The following is a 23,841-nucleotide window of genomic DNA, read 5'->3' on the forward strand; positions in this document are numbered from 1 at the left end:
ACATGTAGAGGAATGAATGTACTAGGGGAAACAGGTTAAGGAGTATGAACTAAAGGTCTTAGGTAGCACTGTCAAGATCAACACTTGACCTCTATCAGGTTTTTACTTGTTTACTTATCCTTGCTCACTGCCTGCTTGCCTGATCCCCTCAGTTAATTGCGTGCCTCAACGTTCCCTGCAAATGTTGTGCGACGAAACTGCTTCCTTGTGGGAGCAACGCACCGCAGTGTCCTGACTGGAACCGGCTGGACCACATTCCCTGTGCGCATTCACTCACATTTTGTGATATGTTGTCCCAGGCACACACACAGAAGAGCTTGCTGCACCGTATTGTTTTCATCCTGTTAACGACGGCACTATCAATCGCCCTCATCATAGACATCAAACCATCAACGCCCTCTGTACCAGGGGGATAGGCTGCGGGCCAGCGCTGCGTGTATGTGTGATGGTAAGAGCCCTAACAGCCCCGTGTGGCCGCTTACTTCCACCTGCTCTAGTTTTCCCTTTGACATGCTTGTTAGGTCTCACCTGGTTTCATTTTGGTCTGGTGGATGTGTGGGTCTAGCATTTCTCACCTCTCTCTCCTCCCTGTCTGAATAGACTGTCCTATGACTCTCTCTACTAGTATGTGCTTGTTATGGACCAAAGCCAAAACCACAGGCACTGACTTATTGAGGGAAACACTTCAATGAGAGAACATTCTTTTTGCCCATGAAGTGTTTCCATGGGGATATTGTACTTTAGACTCTAGACAGACACAGTGTTTGTAGCAGCTTTAAGTGTGACCTCATATTAATAATCCCTAGATCCTGTCTGTGAATGGTACAATGTAGGCGTGGCTGTTTACACAGAAAGGAAGAGAAACCCTTTATTGATCCAACAAGTAAATCCCACAGTCATCTGCTGCCTTTATCACCTAATGAGGTAGATTGAGAGTGCAAAGGACTGGAAAGGACTTGAAAGTGCATACTCCAAGAGAGAGAGACAAATAGAGATGACTATGAGTTGTGTTACCTTGACTCACATTCCAAACACCCTGTCAGAGCGGCTTAAACTGGATGTTTTATTGTGCTTTTTCCCGTCAGACGTTCACCGGCTTCTTTCGATGCCGCACCCACACCTTAACTACCGTAACCATACGTCTTATCTTACTACCTCACCTGACTTAAAGCTTGTATTGTTATGACGTATGTTCTGGTGCCAAAATGTCTAAGATCTTGGTTAGATGAATTGATCATGGGAATAACATCCTCACATTACTTGAGGTAAAGTCATAAAAAAGTCAGTGAAAGACCGAAAGAAAGCTTGATGGTTGCCATGACGAATCAACACACATTTGGTAACTCCTAAACAAGTAGAACATTGTTGTCAACTTCAAGAGGATGAAAAAGTTGTGTCCTTCGAATGTCTGGAAAATGATCTCACTTGCCCCCCCAGACAGACAAACACACACACACACACACACACAACATACACACACAGATACACACACTCACAAAACAGGCCAATGAGAGGGTAGTGGTAGTCAAGGGAGGAATTGAGCAACCTATGCGACACATCACAAAGTTCAGTGTTTATTACAGGCTGTTTATCTGATGAGTCAGTGGATAGACATTAGTTTCTCACTTAATTAAAGTGTAGTATTAGTGGATACTAGATATGTTGTTTACACACATACACAAGTGCAAACAAACACACACATACGCAAACACAGACACACAAACAGAGAGTGTTGTCGCAGTGTGTGCATGAACTTTCCCTCCACACAGGGCTCAGTAATCCTGGATCAGAGAACACAAAGGGCCTCAGAGCGCTGGTGATGTAAGCAGCAGTGTGTCCAGCGAGTGAACCTGGCCCTGTCATGGCTGACCCCATGACAGCTGACACATAGCTGGTGCGAGAGCGATAGCGAGACTAGCCCTAACCCTACCATTCCTATCTGATCTGTCACAGACAGGGGACCGTCCCTGACCTGGGACCCAGTGGGAAAGTGAAAGTTGTTCGAAGCAGTGGAGAAGAATGTGGTCCAGCTCCGTCTAGGAGGGGAGGATCAGGAGCAGCTCGCTGCCGCGACCAGGGACTACTGAGACTGGTGCTTATCTTACTACTGCCAATACAAGGTGCTGCCTAGCCTGGAGAGAGAGAGGGGGGGGGAAGAGAGAGAGAGAGAGAGGAGGAGAGAGAGTGAGGGACGCCACGTTGCCTCACAGGTGAGTATTGCTAGGTAAATATTTACCCAGTAAATTTACCCATGGGTCCGTAATCTCACCAGTATCGGTGGCAGGCAGGGCGCCGCCTGCCAGGGTTGCAAGTGGCTGTGGTGTGGACGTATGCTGAAATTGAAGTGCAAGATGTTTTGGATGGCATAATTGTTTACTGTACGTTTGGGTTGACCCTTTGTATCGGACACTCTCCTGAGTTGGCGAGGCTGTAAGTGTTTGATAATACCCCTGAGAGGTGTCTGTGTGTGTTTTTGGGGTGTACACTGCATAGGAGCATCATGGATTTGCTGCAGGACTCTCGGTGGACCATGCAGGGCCTCAACAGCCGTCTGAAGGGCTTCCTGGAGCAGGTAAACAAGCTGCAAGAGGCAAACTGGCATCTGGAGGGCCAGATTGCAGACTGGGGTCTGAGGAACGCCCCGCACCCCCAGGAATGGACGCAGCAGGAAAGGACTGTGGATGATCTTCGTTCCCAGGTGAGACTGCCATCTATTACCTTTTTAATTGGTCCAAACATTGAGCCCTGAGGGACCCCAACTCATTAAACAGTCCATTTGTTTGACAGTGATTATGCTGAGGTACTGTAATTTCTAGATTTGATTGAGCTGGTGTGTTGTGGCCATACAGTAGCTAGTAGGACTGACTTTAAGAATCTAATTTGTCCTGTATATTATCCGTATATTTTTTTACCAGAGTAGACCAAAGCCGACAAAATGTCTCTGAAAATAGCTTGCAAAGCATTTTTACTTCAAAGGTGTTTTCTTGCGTGCAGGGTTTTGGCTTTGAGATAGATACAGCATTGACTGAACAAACCGGTTATTAACGATTTTCAGTCCTGGCGATGATTACACTTAATAGCAGTTTAATTAAAACTGGCATATGACAACCCAGACAATGTCAACTGTTACAGAGATTGAGAAGTATGTCAGGACATTTGGAAACAAGCCATCACTCCATTGTCACACACAAGAATGTGGATCCTTATTGCTTTAAAGGCCGTTGCCCTAGTAGACCATTAACACAGGCTGCTGTAATTGTCAGCTCGCTCGCATGAGCTGATTGGAGGTTTTGCAACCACTCCTTGATTTATGGTCTCTGAATGTGAATGGAGACAAAGGCGAAGAAAGCACCAAGATCTGACCTATTAGTATTGAAGCCAACGGGAGGGTTGACTTTTATGCCCAATTTCACTTTCAGTGAGAGTGTTGCATAAAATATGAGCGATTGCCAGTCCATTTATCATCATAAAGATCCTTCATGCATAGCTGCACTGATACGATATCTGCAGGCGTTACCATGTGAGAACATGTCATGTACAAATGTACATACACTACCGGTCAAAAGTTTTACAACACCTACTCATTCAAGGGTTTTTCTTTACTTTACTGTTTTCTACATTGTAGAATAATAGTGAAGACATCAAAACTATGAAATAACACATATGGAATCATGTAGCAACCAACAAAGTGTTTACATTTACATTTAAGTCATTTAGCAGACGCTCTTATCCAGAGCGACTTACAAATTGGAAAGTTCATACATATTCATCCTGGTCCCCCCGTGGGAATTGAACCCTGGTCCCCCCGTGGGAATTGAACCCACAACCCTGGCGTTGCAAGCGCCATGCTCTACCAACTGAGCCACACGGGACCGAAGTGTTAAACAAATCAAAATACATTTTATATTTGAGATTCTTCAAATAGCCACCCTTTTGCCTTGATGACAGCTTTGCACACTCTTTTGCATTTCTCTCAACCAGCTTCATGAGGTAGTCACCTGGAATGCATTTCAATGAACAGGTGTTCCTTGTTAGAAGTTAATTTGTGGAATTTCTTTCCTTCTTAATGTGTTTGAGCCAATCAGTTGTGTTCTGACAAGGTAGGGCTATCTTCTGTATACCACCCCTATTTGGTAAAATACCAAGTCCATATTATGGCAAGAACAGCTCAAATAAGCAAAGAGCAACGACAGTCCATCATTACTTTAAGACATGAAGGTCAGTCAATATGGAAAGGAAGACCTAGAATTACCTCTGCTGCAGAGGATAGGTTCAGTAGAGTTACCAGCCTCAGAAATTGCAGCCCAAATAAATGCTTCACAGAGTTCAAGTAACAGATACATCTCATCATCAACTGTTCAGAGGAGACTGTATGAATCAGGCATTTGTGGTTGAATTGCTGCAAAGAATCCACTACTAAAGGACATTAATAATAAGAAGAGATTTGCTTGGGCCAAGAAACACGAGCAATGGACATTAGACCGGTGGAAATTTGTTCTTTGGTCTGGAGTCCAAATTGGAGATTTTTGGTTCAAACCGCCGTGTATTTGTGAGATGCGGTATGGGTGAACAGATGATCTCCGCATGCGTATTTTCCACCGTAAAGCATGGAGGAGGAGGTGTTATGGTGTGTGGGTGCTTTGCTGGTGATATGGTCTGTGATTTATTTAGAATTCAAGGCACACTTAACCACCATGGCTACCACAGCATTCTGCAGCAATATGCCATCCCATGTGGTTTGTGCTTAGTGGGACTATCATTTGTTTTTCCACCGGACAATGACCCAACATACCTCCAGGCTGTGTAAGAACTATTTTACCAAGAAGGAGAGTGATGGAGTGCTGCATCAGATGACCTGGCCTCCACAATCCCCCGACCTCAACCCAATTGAGATGGTTTGGGATGAGTCGGATCGCAGAGTGAAGGAAAAGCAGCCAACAAGTGCTCAGCATATGTGGGAACTCCTTCAAGACTGTTGGAAAAGCATTCCAGGTGAAGCTGGTTGAGAGAATGGCAAGAGTGTGCAAAGCTGTCATCAATGCAAAGAGTGGCTATTTGAATAATCTCAAATATAAAATATATTTTGATTTCTTTAACACTTTTTTGGAAACTACATGATTCTGTATGTGTTATTTCATAGTTTTGATGTCTTCACTATTATTCTACAATGTAGAAAATAGTCAAAATAAAGAAAAACCCTTGAATGAGTAGGTGTTCTAAAACTTGACCGGTAGTGTATGTATGACATTTCCTCACACTTTCGCCTGGACTAATACCTGGAATGTTGATTTCTATGGAACCCAGGACTCCCTGGAAAACAGTGACAATTGTTACTGAGTGGACTATCCTGGCTAAATAAATCAAATTAAATGAAAAATGTATGTCTTGACATACGCATAACTGATAACATTCTTCAAATCTTCCTTTGACATTAATTCATGATTTATAGTAACAATTGACTTTGTTATGTGCATCTTCCTCAAGTCCGGTTTCAGTCCTAGACTACTGTTATTGTTGTGGGTTTAGGTTTTAAAACCTGGCGCCACCCTCATTCTATTTAGAAGCATTGAATAACAAGCCATAATAAGGAATACTGGTACCCTGTGTATATAGCCAAGTTATCATTACTCATTGTGTATTTATTCCCTGTGTTATTATTTTTCTATTTTTCTCTCTGCATTGTTGGGAAGAGCCTGTAAGTAAGCATTTCACCGGTAGTCTACGCCTGTTGTTTACGAAACATGCGACAAATACAATGAATGAATTGCAATGAAATTATGTTCATAACCTTTGAGGCGGTTGTGTGAGCAAAAACACAACACAAATAAGTCCAAGTTATTCCTGACTTTCCTCCTTCAGAATGGGTGTGTTGGCCTTGAGTAAGTATTGTGCTATTGTGATTGGCAAAGGAGGAGTCAACATTGAAACTCTGTTTGCTCAAAATGGCCCTAGTTGGTACAGCAAACATTTCAATATCAAAGATGCAAGGGATTTCGGATAACATTAGTTCCAATTTCATGTGCTCACATTGCAGTCAACGCCAAACATTTATGGTTTATGAGGTCAAGTACTAGAATTACTGTGACAGGCTCTTCGGCTTTAATAATATCTGTGCCACAACTGCTTCAGGCCTTGTCTGTCACGGCCGTCAAAGGAAGTGGACCAAAGTGCAGCGGGGTCAGCGTACATATTCCTTTTATTAAGAAAATGACGCCGACAAAAACAATAAACAATACAAAAACAACTGTGAAGCTCAAGGGCTATAGTGCCACAAACAAAAACAACCTCCCACAAAGAAAGGAGGGAAAAGGGCTACCTAAGTATGGTTCCCAATCAGAGACAACGATAGACAGCTGTCCCTGATTGAGAACCATACCCGGCCAAAACATAGAAATACAAAATCATAGAATGCCCACCCCAAATCACACCCTGACCAAACCAAATAGAGACATAAAAAAATGATCTCTAAGGTCAGGGCATAACAGTACCCCCCCCCCCCCCCAAAGGTGCGGACTCCGGCCGCAAAACCTGAACCTATAGGGGAGGGTCTGGGTGGGCGTCTATCCGCGGTGGCGGCTCAGGTGCGGGACGCAGACCCCGCTCCACCACTGGCTCACCCCACTTTGGTGGCACCTCTGGTGCGGGGACCCTCATTGAGGGCCCCGGACTGGGCACCCTCGTTGCGGGCCCCGGACTGGGCACCCTCGTTGCGGGCCCCGGACTGGGCACCCTCGTTGCGGGCCCCGGACTGGGCACCCTCGTTGCGGGCCCCGGACTGGGCACCCTCGCTGCGGGCCCCGGACTGGGCACCCTCGCTGCGGGCCCCGGACTGGGCACCCTCGCTGCGGGCCCCGGACTGGGCACCCTCGCTGCGGGCCCCGGACTGGGCACCCTCGCTGCGGGCCCCGGACTGGGCACCCTCGCTGCGGGCCCCGGACTGGAGGCCGTCGCTAGAGGCTCCGGACTGGAGGCCGTCGTGGGAGGCTTCGTGCCATGACTCCTCACTGGAGGCTTCGTGCCATGGATCCTCACTGGAGGCTTCGTGCCATGGATCATCACTGGAGGCTTCGTGCCATGGATCATCACTGGAGGCTTCGTGCCATGGATCATCACTGGAGGCTTCGTGCCATGGATCATCACTGGAGGCTTCTTGCCATGGATCATCAATGGAGTGAGGAGACGTATGGGCAGTCTGGTACGTGGAGCTGCCACAGGACTCACCAGGCTGGGGAGACATACAGGAGGCTTAGTTCTGGGCGCAGGCACAGGACTCACCAGGCTGGAGAGACATACAGGAGGCTTTGTCCTTGGCAGAGGCACCGGATACACTGGGCCGTGGAGGCGCACTGGAGGTCTCGAGCTTAGAGCCTGCACAACCCGTCCTGGCTGGATGGTTATCTTCGCCCTGCACATGCGGGGCGCTGGGACAGGACGCACTGGGCTGTGCAGACGCACCAGAGACACTGTGCGTAGAGCCGGCGCAGGATATACTGAGCCGAGGAGGCGCACTAGAGGTCTGGAGAACAGGGCTGGCACAACCCGTCCTGGCTGGATGCTCTCCCTAGCCCGGCAGATGCGGGGAGCTGGGATGTAGCGCACCGGGCTGTGAACCGCATAACACGGTGCCTGACCAGTACGACGCTCGCCACGGTAAGCATGAGGAGTTGGCTCAGGTCTCCAACCTGACTCAGCCAATCTCCTCGTGTGCCCCCCCCCCCCCCCCCCCCAGGCTTTCTCGCTAACCGTGTACGTCTCGCCGACTCCATTCTCCGGTATCCCTCTTCGCACTGCTCAATTGAATCCCAGGCGGGCTCTGACACTCTCCCTGGGTCGACCGACCACCTCTCTACCTCCTCCCAGGTTGTCTCATACTCCTGGCCACGCTGCTTGGTCCTTTTATGGTGGGAGGTTTTGTCACGGTCGTCAAAAGAAGTGGACCAAAGTGCAGCGTGGTCAGCGTACATATTCCTTTTATTAAGAAAATGACGCCGACAAAAACAATAAACAATACAAAAACAACTGTGAAGCTCAAGGGCTATAGTGCCACAAACAAAAACAACTTCCCACAAAGAAAGGAGGGAAAAGGGCTACCTAAGTATGGTTCCCAATCAGAGACAACGATAAACAGCTGTCCCTGATTGAGAACCATACCCGGCCAAAACATAGAAATACAAAATCATAGAAAAACAAAACATAGAATGCCCACCCCAAATCACACCCTGACCAAACCAAATAGAGACATAAAGTCTCTCTAAGGTCAGGGCGTGACATTGTCTTAATGAACCCAAATCGTGGAACGTCATGTAATAAATCTGACTCACTGAGCTGGTGGCAATCTGACAAGCATGAACAGGCAGAATATTATTGTGCAGTCTTTTCAATGAATGTGAAGTGGCTCAACCTCAAGTGATCTTATTCTCACAGAATAAAGAGCAATTCCAACTGGCTTGTCTAAATTGATTAAAGGGATACTTTAGTTTTTTTGGGGCAATGAAGCCCTTTATCTACTTCCCCCAAATCAGATGAAATTGTGGATACCATTGTTATCTCTCTGTGTACAGTATAATTCTTTCTCGTCTCTGTTCCAACTTCCTTTCTCTGATGAACATTCAAAGGCGTCTCTCTTTATGCTTGTGCTAGTGTGTTAGCCTTGTCCCGTACTCTATGTGCTGTAGCCAACTCTTCCATTGGTCAATGTCATGCCACACAGTATGAGACGAGGCTAGTGTAATACAAGGAGGCAAAACCTTTACTACAGTTGTTCTATTGCGATAAGCCTCACCCGCATGTTTTCACATTTAAAAAAAGACCCCAATTTGATGCAGCACCTGGTAATGTGAACTTCCAGTGTACTGAGGTTTATTCGAATGTGATGTCATGTTTCATTGTGTTTTCCTACCTATTGGACCGATGACGTTACATGGTTCAACAAGATTGAACACATTCTGAAATCGATCATGTTTTACACGCTTCTCGTCGCATCTTATTCCCTTCCTTGTTATTTTGTCTTGTGTGTTGACTGTGTTTTGGTTCTGTAGGTTGGTAATCTGCTGATGGAAAATGCAGAGCTGGTGCTGCAGTCTGACCACATGATGTCCAGGGCTTCTACCATCCAGGCCAGGTCAGTCGTGTTTGGGACATTCTAGGTCAGGCCTAGAATACTATACTAATACAGTAACATATGCCCTCATAGTATTTATTTTCATCATATCTAATGAAAACAAAGCTATACCATAGCAGTTGTGAATGCCTTCTGGGAAAATCCATCAAATCCTACTCCTACCAATTTCAGTCTATAACACTTTAAATGCACCTCTTGAATAACAATCAGATATTTTATTTTCCCCTGCAGCGATACTTTATAATCACTTCTCTACTGTAGCAGCAGTACAGTCCGCACTCTGTTGTAACTCGCCTAGTTCCCACTCCTGCTCAACAACCTGCATACAAATCGCAGCCCGGCTGTGTTGTGCCTCGTCGGCACTTTCCCCATCTGTATTGATGCAGAGTGACACACCAGCCCCTCTGCTACTGCCAGAGAGCTGCGTGCCAAATGACACCCTAATTCTTATTTAGAGCACTACATTTGACCAGGGCCCATAAGGGTACCCATTGAGTGTGGTCAAAAGTAGTGCACTAAATGGGGAATAGGGTGTCATTTGGGATGTAGGGATATCCATTAACCCCTGAAGGGCAAGGGAGGGCAACAGCATGCAGACAGCTATGAGCTATGAATACACACCTCCTCTATTTATATATTGTGTCCTGCTGGCCTTACCTGGGCCTCTGTCACGATGTTGTCTGCAACTCTGTGTCACAAGGTTTATATTATATTTAAAATATATATATATTATTTGTGTACTTGTTGACATTTTACTGCATCGTTAGGCGCTAGTAACATAAGCATTTCACAGCACCCGCTATAACATCTGCTAAACTGTGTACGTGACCAACACACTTTGATTTGATGTCCGTGACTGTGACTTTAGCATGTTGGGAAGTGAGGACTATTGCAACTACTGAGTGACTGTTGCATGATTTCTTTCCTACTGTATGATAAGGTCTTTTACATGATTATGTCAGAGCTGATGAAGGGTCACTAAAACACATGGGAGCAGAGATTGCAGTGTGCAGTCTATTTACCTTTACCTGAAAACACTTGTATATCTTAAAACATTTGACTAAAGTGGGCTAAATCAGTGTCACACAGAGTGATTCTTGGTAGTCTTAAACAAATCTACTTTGAGACAAAAGTATACACCTCACACACATGGTTATGGGCTTAAAAACAGAAGACACCTGTACCATGTCAGATATAGAGTTTGCATCCCACTATTACACTTTATATACAGTACATCACAGAAGACTGAATTATAACAAAACCGTTTGACATAGAAACACCATATTTCCGTCATAAATAAATAAAAACATCTTTATTAATTCCCGAAATTCTGAAAAATATTAATAACATTCCACCCGTGAGGCCAAAGAGGGTGTTTTTAGTCACTGACTGCAGGAAAGGGCTATGCACCTGCTTAGATACAATGGATGTGTGGCTGTAGCGTTTCCCATATACTGTGTCACAGTGTTTACCTACATGCACAGTATGTGTAGCTGTTTCACCACCCGTGTAGGGTACCCTGGCTAGTTGGCCCAGAGTCGGGTACATTCAGTAGCCTTACATTGAAAAACATTTCCCTATGTAACCATCACCACCTCCTGGTAAAGTATAGGCTTATAGCTGCTTTGCATAGACCACTGTGGTCAAGGCTAAATACAAGTCAATATCACAGACTGAAACATGGAAACAGGGACTACCTGTCCAGTAAGATTTTTTTTATTTTTTTATTATTATTTAAAAAAAGTGTTTTTTGATTTTAAAACGTTTTAAAACATTTTCCATTGAATGCTCTATTGAATACGACCCAGTTGATATGATGAGATGTGCCGTGTGTCCTGTCATAGATGTGAGGTGGAAGAGAGGCAGACCAAGTGTCTGGAGCAACAGGTGGCTCTGCTGAGGGAGAACAAGATGAGGGTGGAGCAAACCAACGTGCAGCTGGAGGCGGAGCTACACCACTCCATGACAGAGCTGCAGGACATGCACCAGGACTATGTGGTACGGTCTTGTGTCTGTGTGCATGTTGCAAGGGTCTGTACGGTTGCGGACACCTGCATTTGTTCAGTAAAGACATCCGTAAAAAGGTTGAATAAATACTGTAACATTAGTTTGTAAGATAGCCTTAACTTTAGGCTATTTACTGTAAAAGTCATATTGAATTGTGTTTGGTTGCATCAAAAATATCAACATTTAAAGGAGATGTATCTACTGCTTGTATAGTTCCATCTGAGCCACTGGCTTAATCCCATTCTTCAACTTGTATTTGTGGTTGAGTTGGAGACATGAATCCAACACATCATTTGTTAACATGTCGACAAGTTAATAGGCTATTTATTGTATTTCAAAAATAACATTGAATTGTGTTTGGTTGTTAACGGAACCAAATATCAACATTTGAAGGAGATTTATCTCTTGCTTGGATAGTTCCAGCTGTGCCACTGACTTTAATTCCAGTTTATCTCCAAATTAATAATTGATATGTTGGATTCACGTCTGCATCTCAACCAAAAGTCTAAGTTAAAGAATAGGACTGAATCAAAACAAATTTTGATGAATGGGCATTTAAAGTTTGGTTTGTTTTGATTCAGTCCAATTCTTTAACTTCGATTTTTGGTTGAGATGCAGACGTGAATCCAACATATCAATGATTCATTTGTAGACAAAAAGGAATAAAAGCCAGACTTAGTCAGTGTTACAGATGGAATTATCCAAGCAGAAGATACATCTCCTTCAAATGTTGATATTTGGTTGCGTTGACAACCAAAAACATTCCAATATCACGAAATATCATTACAATTGAAATCAACCAGAGCTTGAAGCCATTGGCCTATTTTATGGTCTATTTTTCCAATTCTGGGTTGAATTGAAATAATAACTATTTTTTTCTGATACTGGATATAACGTTGAAGATCTGACATTGTTTTAAAGTTGCAAACTGAACATATTTTATACAAGGTTTGTCTATGTTGAAATTTGGTTACCATGATTACATAATCCTGTGGTTAAAGTTTCACCCTCAAAACAACAGTTTACGTTGATTACTTTTTTCAAATCCAATGTATTTCCCACGTAGATTCCACTTCACAAAACATCAAAAAATTACATTGAAACAACGTTGATTCAACCAGTTTGTGCCCAGTGGGAAGTGACTCTGGCAGGGGTTATCCAACTCTACGTCCTGTTCCAATTAGGAGGAAATGCATTTACTTTTTACTGATCAGCATCCAGTGTGTTTGTACAGTATATTCCACCTTTGATAATTCCCACTGTCTCATTCTTTTTTGAATGTTTATGTGCGGAGGGGAGAGAAAGGTGAGACAGAAGAGAGGGGAGACAGAAGAGAGGGGAGACAGAAGAGAGGGGAGACAGAAGAGAGAGGGGAGACAGAAGAGAGAGGGGAGACAGAAGAGAGAGGGGAGACAGAAGAGAGAGGGGAGACAGAAGAGAGAGGGGAGACAGAAGAGAGAGGGGAGACAGAAGAGAGAGGGGAGACAGAAGAGAGAGGGGAGACAGAAGAGAGAGGGGAGACAGAGAGAGAGGGAGAGAGGGGGAAGCAAGCGACTGTAAAGAAAGAGCAGCGTCTCAGAACACCTTCTCCTTATTAGCCCATTAACCAGACAACTGTTTTTCGCACACCTCCCCTGTTGACCTCAGTGGAAAGGCTTGTTAGGTTTTACACCATCCTTTCCATTTCAATGCTTTCCTGTCATCCTCCCACCCTTCTCTCTCTCTCTTTCTCTTTTACTAACCCCTTTTTATTCCTGCTGACTAATACTCCCCTTCCCTTCCTCCACTCAGGTCTTTACGTGATCCAGCTTCTCTCTCCCACGCACGCACGCACGCACACACACACACTGTCCCAGACTCACACACACTGTCCCAGACTCACAGGCTCAGGCTCAATAACAGACTCCCTCCCCTGCATTGCGTGTGTCTGATCTCACACTGTTCTCTCTCTCTCTTGCTCTCTTCCTCTGCCCTCGTTCTCTCTCTGTTCCCTTTTCTCCTTCATTATCAGATCCATCGCCTCTCGCTGTCACACACACACTCTTGTATACTCTCTTACAGTCATATATCTCCCTGTCTCTCTCTCCCTCTTTTCTCTCCCTCTCTCTGGTCGGCTCATTGTGCAGGCAGCCCGTGCTCTGCAGCAGCAGCAGGCCGACTCTTGTGATGCGCTGCTAGTGACGGCCACAGCGTGGGAGGAGGATGGCACAGGGATGGAGCTCTCCCAGCTCCTCGACCGAATCAGGACGCAGTGCGACCGCCTCACCCTCACCGGCCTAAATCAAGTCCCAGATGACCGACACCCCGGCCTGGCCGCCGGCCCAAATCAAGCTCCATGCTCTACTGCCGGGCCTAGCCGTTTTGGAGCCACACTCAGACCCCGAGCCCATGGAGGATCTCTCCCACAGGTACGCAGTGTCCCACTGCCTTCGTCCCTCCCCATCTCTTTATTTCCTTCCTTCCATCCCTCTCTCTGTCTTTCCCTTGGCTCCCTGCCACCTAGTCACACCCTGATCATAGCTCACCTCGGCTGTTTCCAGGCAACGCAGTGACATGTGGTAAGATAAGAGGAGTTGGTTTATTTTGATTTGTTGTACTGAATTAGTGTCGGAGCTCTGAGGTGGTCTGAGGTCTGAGATGGGTTGTTCGCCTCTATCCCTCTTTCTCTCTCTCCTTCTCTTTCTCTCTCCTTCCCTCTTTATCCTCATCACACACCCCTCCACTTACAGAAAGGTACCCATAGACAATCCGTTACCTCAGAAGAGATTTTTACTACGATATTGAAACGCTGCTCCATACAACCTCTTTAGATATTGATACGTCGTGAACCACAACCGCAGCATTGTAATACACCACTTGTAACGGGCCTCTCTGATCTGTTTACTGCTAAGTCCTTCTAAGGCATCAGCTGAGGACAGTAATCTTTTCAGTCTTTGAAACAGGAGCATTTGGATTTCAGTTGAAAAGGATAACTTGCAATTGGCATGTAGCCTATAGCCACCTTCCATAGCTGTTGGTTTCGACAACATCACATCGGATGGGGACAGTATTACAGGCTTTGAAATAGTAGCATTTTGATTTCAGGGAATATGATATGTTTAGCAAATGAGCTATAGCTTCCTCTCATAGCGGTGTTGTTTTCAACAATAACGCAGCACATCTAGTCAGTTTCGCTTATTGCCCATGAGATGATATTTCCGCTCATGTTTCAGGTTTTGAAATAGGAGCATTTCGGTTTCAGTGGAATAGGGGGAATAGAATGAGTCACTCATCATGGCTGTCTTGTTTCCGTCTGGTCGGTTTTACCGTCTGTGGCACACTGGCTGCATCCCAATTGGCACCTTATTCCTTAGTTAGTGCACTACTTTTGACCAGGGCCCATAGGGCTCCCATAGGGCTCTGGTCTAAAGTAGTGCACTTTTTAGGGAATAGGGTTTCCATTTGGGATGCAGCCAGTGACTTTGATGTAACAGGCGTGATTAAGTACCTTGGCCCATGGCTGCAGGCAGGAAGCGCCTGGTACCTAACCAGCGTCTGCTCTACAGAATGACTTTGTTTGTTGCCCTCCTAGTTAGAGCCCCCTTATGTCAGAGTGGACTGGAGTCTGGAGTGGAATACAGCCCTGTTACAGCCTGGTTCCAGATCTGTCGGCGAAGCAGAGTTGACTGAAGCACATACAGTGCATTCGGAAAGTATTCAGACCCCTTGACTTTTTCCACATTTTGTTACGTTACAGCCTTATTCTAAAATAGATTTTTAAAAATGTAATCCTCATCAATCTACACACAATACCCCATAATGACAAAGTAAAACAGGTTTTTAGAAAATTTTGCAAATGTATTAAAAATAAAAACAGAAATACCTTATTTAAATAAGTTTTCAGACCCTTTGCTATGAGACTTGAAATTGAGCTCAGGTGCATCCTGTTTCCATTGACCATCCTTGAGATGTTTCTACAACTTGATTGGAGTCCACCTGTGGTAAATTCAATTGATTAGACATGATTTGAAAAGGCACATATCTGTCTATATAAGGTCCCATATTTGACAGTGCATGTCAGAGCAAAAACCAAGCCATGAGGTCGAAAGAATTGTCCGTAGAGCTCCGAGACAGGATTGTGTCGAGGCATAGATCTGGGGAAGCCAGTCCTCAGTGAAAGGCACATGAAAGCCCGCTTGGAGTTTGCCAAAAGGCACCTAAAGGACTCTCAGACCATGAGAAACAAGATTATCTAGTCTGATGAAACCAAGATTGAATTCTTTGGCCTGAATGCCAAGCGTCACGTCTGGAGGAAACCTTACACCATCACTACAGTGAAGTATGGTGGTGGCAGCGTCATGTTGTGGGTATGTTTATCAGCGGCAGGGACTGGGAGACTAGTCGGGACCGAGGGAATGATGAACAGAGCAAAGTACAGAGAGATCCTTGATGAAAACCTACTCCAGAGTGCTCAGGACCTCAAACTGTGGCGAAGGTTCACCTTCCAACAAGACAACAACCCTAAGCACACAGCCAAGACAATAGAGTGGCTTCGGGACAAGTCTCTGAATGTCCTTGAGTGGCCCAGCCAGAGCCTGAACTTGAACACGATTGAACATTTCTGGAGAGACCTGAAAATAGCTGTGCAGCGACGCTCCCCATCCAACCTGACAGAGCTTGAGAGGATCTGCAGAGAAGAATGGGAGAAACTCACCAAATACAGGTGTGTCAAGCCTGTAGCGTCATACCCAAGAAGGCTCAAGGCAATAACCGAAGGTGCTTCAACAAAGTACTCAGTAAAGGGTCTGAATACTTAGGTAAATGTCATATTTTCCAAATCTAAAAAAACTGTTTTTGCTTTCTCATCATGGGGTATTGTGTGAAGATTGACGAGGAATTTTATTTGAATCCATTTCAGAATCGGGCCTGAGTGGGGGTCTGAATAATTCCCGAATGCTCTGTACATACTGTATGGGACGAGGCTAACTAGCTATTATGTTATCCTTCTTACTGTAAAAGGACTGGTTAAGGTTAACATTTACAATAATTGCCCCTAATACCTTCTTGTTTACACGGTAATTACAGACTAATATTATGATGTCCACAGGTTCGAGGAATCCACTGAGCACAAGCGTCAATTTCATGTTTAACTAACAAACTTGATTCAACGTGTTTGTGCCCTGTGGGAATCTGTGGGTAAAATGATTACAGGTCGATTTATAAAGGTGTGAAGCTTATTTACAATGTTTCATCAAGTTTAAGTCATGGTTTAGAGTTGTTTTACTTTGTGTACCTGCACAGAGTCCTCTGGCTCTGTGTCAATGTGTGTGGGTGCCAGTTTTTATGGGTGTGGGTGCCAGTTTTTATGAGTGGGTGTGGGTGCCAGTTTTTATGAGTGTGTGCGGGTGCCAATTTGTATGAGTGTGTGTGTGTGTGTGTTCCATGTGAACTGTTCCTGTTTGTGTGTGTCAACATCTATCTCCATCAGAACTTTATTTTCATGTACGTCTATGTGAATGTGTGTGTGTGTGTGTGTGTGTGTGTGTGTGTGTGTGTGTGTGTGTGTGTGTGTGTGATATGACCTCCTCTCTCCCCCAGCTCAATGCAGAAGAGGCAGCATGGGCCCAGGTGAACCTCGGAGGGACTGCCCTCAGGGAGGCGCGGGCAGAGCTGGCCGAGGCCAGGAAACAGTGGCACTGCCTGCAGGTGGAGATCGAGTCCCTACATGCTCTGGTGAGCACACACACGCACAGACACACACACACACCACTATAAGCTTAGCATTGCGGCAGACACATACAGTACCTTCCTGTCTCTGACAAAAACCCATACTGAATCAGTAGAGTATGGAGAACATTCATCTTGATTGATTCTGAAAGCACTATTGGGGATTCTTTCACTCTTATACTCTTGCCTCTTCCCTCTACCCCGTCCCCTCTCACTCTCTTCTGTTCCACCTTTTGTGTCATCCTCTCATCACCTTCTGTCCCTATCCACTCTCTCCTCTATCATATTCCCTCTTTCCCCTCTACACTGTCCTCCCTCTCCATCGCTGTGCTTCACCTTCTCCATCCCCTCTCTGCTCTCTCTCCCCCCTCTCCATTTTTACAATTATTTAATCTCTCTGATCCTGCTATTTCCCCTCTCTCCTCTCCCCTCTCCCCTCTCTCCTCCATCTCCTCTATCTTCTCTCCCATCTCCCCTCTCTCCTCTCCCCTCTCTCCTCCATCTCCTCTCACCTCTATCTCCTCCATCTCCTCTCACCTCTCTTCTCCTCTCCTCTCTCCTCTCCCCGCTCTCCTCTCTTCTTTCTCCTCTACCCTCTCTCCTCCATCTCCTCTCCCCTCCATCTCCTCTCCACTCTCTCCTCCATCTCCTCTCTCCTCTCCACTCTCACCTCTCTTCTTTCTCCTCTACCCTTTCCTCCATCTCCTCCTCCATCTCCTCTCCCCTCTCTCCTCCATCTCCTCTCACCTCTATCTCCTCCATCTCCTCTCACCTCTCTTCTCCTCTCCTCTCTCCTCTCCCCGCTCTCCTCTCTTCTTTCTCCTCCATCTCCTCTCTCCTCCATCTCCTCTCCACTCTCTCCTCCATCTCCTCTCTCCATCTCCATCTTCTCTCCCCTCTCTCCTCCATCTCCTCTCTCCTCTCCACTCTCACCTCTCTTCTTTCTCCTCTACCCTTTCCTCCATCTCCTCCTCCATCTCCTCTCTCCTCCATCTCCTCTCTCCTCCATCTCCTCTCTCCTCCATCTCCTCTCTCCTCCATCTCCTCTCTCCTCCATCTCCTCTCTCCTCCATCTCCTCTCTCCTCCATCTCCTCTCTCCTCCATCTCCTCTCTCCTCCATCTCCTCTCTCCTCCATCTCCTCTCTCCTCCATCTCCTCTCCCCTCTCTAATACTTCTCATCTCCCCTCCATCTCCTCTCCCCTCTCTAATACTTCTCCTCTCTCCTCCATCTCTTCTCCCCTCTCTAATACTTCTCCTCTACCCTTTCCTCCATCTCTTCTTCCCTCTCTCCTCCATCCCCTCTCCCCTCTCCCCTCCACCTTCTCTGCCCCCTCCATCTCCTCTGTCCGATCTCTCCCTTTTCACCTGCTCTTTCTGTCCCACATCATTTTCTCCTGTCCATCCTCTCTCCCCCGTCCTTCCCTTCCCCAGGAGAAAGGTCTGGAGAGTTCCCTCCACCACACCCAGCGTCAGTACTCCAGCCAGCTGCAGGGCCTGTCCCAGGTCATCCAAGGCCTGGAGGGCGAGCTGGAGCAGATGAGGGGCGGCCTGGCCACGCAGCGAGAGCGCCACGGCCAGCTGCTCAATACCAAGATGAGGCTGGAGAAAGAGATCGCCACCTACAGGCGCCTGCTGGAGCGCGAGGAGGGCAGGTGAGGGGGCTAACGGTCACAGACAGGGGCCATATGTGCCCCAATGGTACAGATCCTGGGGCAGATGTAGCAGAGGAGGTTTGGTGAACTACATGGTGATGAGTAACCTTCCCTGAGATATGACATGTGTAACTGTAACCCCCAGAGCAAAAGGCTTTACTCTAGAATGGAGCAGCTGAGCTAGATTTGATTTCTGGTCAATTATACAGACATAAACTCAGCAAAAAAAGAAAAGTGCCTTTTTCAGGACCCTGTCTTTCAAAGATAATTCATAAAAATACAAATAACTTCACAGATCTTCATTGTAAAAGGTTTAAACACTGTTTCCCATGTTCAATGAACCATAAACAATTCATGAACATGCACCTGTGGAACGGTCTTTAAGACTATGTGCCTTAGGCATGCTGCAAGGAGGCATGAGGACTGCAGATGTGGCCAGGGCAATAAATTGCCATGTCCGTACTGTGAGACGCCTAAGACAGCGCTACAGGGAGACAGGACAGACAGCTGATCATCCTCGCAGTGGCAGACCACGTGTAACAACACCTGCACAGGATCAGTACATCCGAACATCACACCTGTGGGACAGGTACAGAATGGCAACAACTGCCCGAGTTACACCAGGAACGCACAATCCCTCCCTCAGTGCTCAGACTGTCCGCAATAGGCTGAGAGAGGCTGGACTGAGGGCTTGTAGGCCTGTTGTAAAGCAGGTCCTCACCAGACATCACCGGCAACAATGTCGCCTATGGGCACAAACCCACCGTCGCTGGACCAGACAGGACTGGCAAAAAGTGCTCTTCACTGACGAGTCACGGCTTTGTCTCACCAGGGGTGATGGTCGGATTCACAATTATCGTCGAAGAAATGAGCGTTACACCGAGACCTGTACTCTGGAGCGGGATCGATTTGGAGGGGGAGGGTCCATCATGGTCTGGGGCGGTGTGTCACAGCATCATCGGACTGAGCTTGTTGTCATTGCAGGCAATCTCAACGCTGTGCGTTACAGGGAAGACATCCTCCTCCCTCATGTGGTACCCTTCCTGCAGGCTCATCCTGACATGACCCTCCAGCATGACAATGCCACCAGCCATACTGCTCGTTCTGTGCATGATTTCCTGCAAGACAGGAATGTCAGTGTTCTGCCATGGCCAGCGAAGAGCCCGGATCTCAATCCCATTGAGCACGTCTGGGACCTGTTGGATCGGAGGGTGAGGGTTAGGGCCATTCCCCCCAGAAATGTCCGGGAACTTGCAGGTGCCCTGGTGGAAGAATGGGGTAACATCTCACAGCAAGAACTGGCAAATCTGGTGCAGTCCATGAGGAGGAGATGAACCGCAGTACTTAATGCAGCTGGTGGCCACACCAGTTACTGACTGTTAGGGACACATTATTCCATTTCTGTTATTCACATGTAAACTGAACAAGTTCCTCAGACATCTCAGTTATGTTCATACAAATATTTACACATGTTAAGTTTGCTGAAAATAAACGCAGTTGACAGTTAGAGGACGTTTCTTTTTTTGCTGAGTTTAGATGCACACAGATGAATACGCACCTACTAAGGGTGAGATAGCTGATATGAAGGTATAACGTTATATTGTGAAATTACATTTTAAAACAGTTTCATGCTACAGGGCATATTCACAGCAATGAGCTGGCAGGTCTTTATCCTAAACGGTAAACCTGAACTATCGATAAGAACCATAAAGTACTGAGAGGTATAAAATGGCATGACCCGAAATGAACTTCTGCATTAAGAATGAAGATGGATGAAATAAACAGGCAGGATAAGCTTTCGTACAACATTAAAATGTCCAAACAGAAATTGTATCACATTGAAGTTCTTAACGAGACGGTAAAGAAATTTGAAGGTATTTTGCTCTAGAAACTTTGGAGGGCACTATACATTTTAAAGAAAATGGATCGAAAGTGAAGGTTGTGAATCATTAGTCAGTAGGAGAAAGATGATCTCAGGATCTGTGAGGACATGAGGAAGGTTTTAAGTTGCATGAACTCTCCTTCACGTTGCAAATGAACCAAAATGAAGATGCCCCAGTTGCTATTAACAGAACATGAAGACATGCTATAAAAACTCCCCAATGAGGGTCCCACGCCTATAATGACCCATCTTTTGTTTCCCACATTCAGACAGTCAAAAACTTATCACCAAACACATCAAATACATACAGTTGAAGTCGGAAGTTTACATACACTTAGGTTGGAGTCATTAAAACTCGTTTTAACCACTCCACAAATTTCTTGTTAACAAACTATAGTTTTGGCAAGTCGGTTAGGACATCTACTTTGTGCATGACACAAGTAATTTTTCCAACAATTGTTGACAGACAGATTATTTCACTTACAATGAATTATATCACAATTCCAGTGGGTCAGAAGTTTACATACACTAAGTTGACTGTACCTTTAAACAGCTTGGAAAATTCCAGAAAATTATGTCATGGCTTTAGAAGCTTCTGATAGGCTAATTGACATCATTTGAGTCAATTGGGGGTGTACCTGTGGATGTATTTCAAGGCCTACCTTCAAACTCAGTGCCTCTTTGCTTGACATCATGGGAAAATCAAAAGAAATCAGCCAAGAGCTCAGAAAAACAATTCTAGACCTCCACAAGTCTGGTTCATCCTTGGGAGCAATTTCCAAATGCCTGAAGGTACCAGGTTCATCTGTACAAACAATAGTACGCAAGTATAAACACCATGGGACCACACAGCCGTCATACCGCTCAGGAAGGAGACGCGTTCTGTCTCCTAGAGATGAACGTACTTTGGTGTGAAAAGTGCAAATCAATCCCAGAACAACAGCAAAGGACCTTGTGAAGATTCTGGAGGAAACAGGTTTAAAAGTATCTATATCCACAGTAAAACGAGTCCTATATCGACATAACCTGAAAGGCCGCTTAGCAAGGAAGAAGCCACTGCTCCAAAACCACCATAAAAAAGCCAGACTACGGTTTGCAACTGCACATGGGGACAAAGATCGTACTTTTTGGAGAAATGTCCTCTGGTCTGATGTAACAAAAATAGAACTGTTTGGCCATAATGACCATCGTTATGTTTGGAGGGAAAAGGGGGAGGCTTGCAAGTCGAAGAACTCCATCCCAACCGTGAAGCACGGTGGTGGCAGCATCATGTTGTGGGGGTGCTTTGCTGCAGGAGGGACTGGTGCACTTCACAAACTAGATGGCATCATGAGGCAGGAAAATAATGTGGATATATTGAAGCAACATCTCAAGACATCAGTCAGGAAGTTAAAGCTTGGTCGCAAATGGGTCTTCCAAGGGGCCTCCCGGGTGGCGCAGTGGTCTAGGACACTGCATCGCAGCGCTAGCTGTGCCACCAGAGACTCTGGGTTTGCGCCCAGGCTCTGTCGCAGCCGGCCGCGACCGGGAGGTCCGTGGGGCGACGGCCTAGCGTCGTCCGGGTTAGGGAGGGTTTGGCCGGTAGGGATGTCCTTGTCTCATCGTGCACCAGCGACTCCTGTGGCGGGCCGGGCGCAGTGCACGCTAACCAAGGTGGCCAGGTGCACGGTGTTTCCTCCGACACATTGGTGCGGCTGGCTTCCGGGTTGGAGGCGCGCTGTGTTAAGAAGCAGTGCGGCTTGGTTGGGTTGTGTTTCGGAGGACGCATGGCTTTCGACCTTCGTCTCTCCCGAGCCCGTACGGGAGTTGTAGCGATGAGACAACATAGTACAACATAGTAATTACTAGCAATTGGATACCACGAAATTGGGGAGAAAAGGGGGTAAAATTTATTTAAAAAATAATAATAATTAAATGGGTCTTCCAAATGGACAATGACCCCAAGCATACTTCCAAAGTTGTGGCAAAATGGCTTAAGGACAACAAAGTCAAGGTATTGGAGTGGCCATCACAAAGCCCTGACCTCAATCCTATAGAAGATTTGTGGGCAGAACTGAAAAAGTGTGTGCGAGCAAGGAGGCATACAAACCTGACTGTTACACCAGCTCTGTCAGGAGGAATGGGCCAAAATTCTTATTGTGGGAAGCTTGTGGAAGGCTACCGGAAACGTTTGACCCAAGGTAAACAATTTAAAGGCAATGCTACCAAATACTAATTGAGTGTATGTAAACTTCTGACCCACTGGGAATGTGATGAAAGAAATAAAAGCTGAAATAAATCATTCTCTCTACTATTATTCTGACATTTCACATTCTTAAAATAAAGTGGTGATCCTAACTGACCTAAGACAGGGAATTTTTACTAGGATTAAATGTCAGGAATTGTGAAAAACTGAGTTTAAATGTATTTGGCTAAGGTGTATGTAAACTTCCGACTTGTAGGAAAGCACCCCCTTGTTCCCAAACATTTTCAATTAAATTAAACATCCAAAAGATGGCGCGGGATGAAGAAGGCAGACATTTTACGTGCCCCCAGCCGATTGTGTTTTTTTGTTTGTTTATTTGCGTTGTTTGTAACTGATTTTTGTACATAATGTTGCCGCTACAGTCTCTTATGACCGAAAATAACTTCTAGACATCAGGACTGCGATTACTCACCATGGACTAGCAGATTATTTTTTTTCCTTTCACGACTCTGACGAGCCTGACGCGAAGGATATACTGCTTCCTCAGGAACATGCCCCAATCCCTTTGATCTGCGTGTAGAGGAGGCGGAGAAAGAGGGATTAAAGAGCGGGCTGCCTTCTGAGGTTTCGTAGGCGATCGAATAAACCCCCACTTCCCTCCATTCTGCTAGCAAACGTGCAATCCTTGGAGAAAAAAATTGACGAGTTACGTGGAAGATTAAACTACCAACGGGACATTAAAAACTGTAACATATTATGCTTCATGGAGTCGTGGCTGAACGACGACAAAATCAACATACAGCTGGCTGGTTACACGCTGTACCGGCAGGATAGAACAGCGGCGTCTGGTAAGACAAGGGGCGGCGGACTATGTATTTTTGTAAATAACAGCTGGTGCACGATATCTAAGGAAGTCTCGAGCTATTGCTCGCCTGAGGTAGAATATCTCACGATAAGCTGTAGACCACACCAACGCCTGAGAGATTTGTATTCTTCGTAGCTGTTTACATACCACCACAGTCAGAGGCTGGCACTAAGACAGCATTGAATGATCTGCATAAGCAAACAAGAACATGCTCACCCAGAGGCGGTGCTCCTAGTAGACTTTAATGCAGGGAAACATAAATCCATTTTACCGAATTTCTATCAGCATGTTACATGTGCAACCAGAGGAAAATAACTCTGGACCACCTATACTCCACACACAGAGACGCATACAAAGCTCTCCCTCTCCCTCCATTTGGCAAATCTGACCATAATTCTATCCTCCCGATTCCTGCAAAAAT

General features: G+C 45.9%; 1 protein-coding gene across 1 annotated transcript in view; it reads left to right on the forward strand.

The window, feature by feature from the left end:
* The first annotated feature begins 2,500 nt into the window (after nt 1-2,500).
* The window catches only part of LOC120032719 (keratin, type I cytoskeletal 18-A-like), a 30,495-nt gene continuing 9,154 nt past the window's right edge, over nt 2,501-23,841 (forward strand). The window contains exons 1-6 of the mRNA XM_038978909.1: nt 2,501-2,698; nt 9,039-9,121; nt 10,966-11,119; nt 13,255-13,536; nt 16,706-16,840; nt 18,268-18,488. Of these exons, the coding sequence (XP_038834837.1) occupies nt 2,501-2,698; nt 9,039-9,121; nt 10,966-11,119; nt 13,255-13,536; nt 16,706-16,840; nt 18,268-18,488 (1,073 nt within the window). The remainder of the gene's footprint in view (nt 2,699-9,038; nt 9,122-10,965; nt 11,120-13,254; nt 13,537-16,705; nt 16,841-18,267; nt 18,489-23,841) is intronic.

Source organism: Salvelinus namaycush, chromosome 39 (genome assembly GCF_016432855.1).
Source record: "Salvelinus namaycush isolate Seneca chromosome 39, SaNama_1.0, whole genome shotgun sequence".
In the NCBI taxonomy this organism is placed as follows: domain Eukaryota; kingdom Metazoa; phylum Chordata; class Actinopteri; order Salmoniformes; family Salmonidae; genus Salvelinus; species Salvelinus namaycush.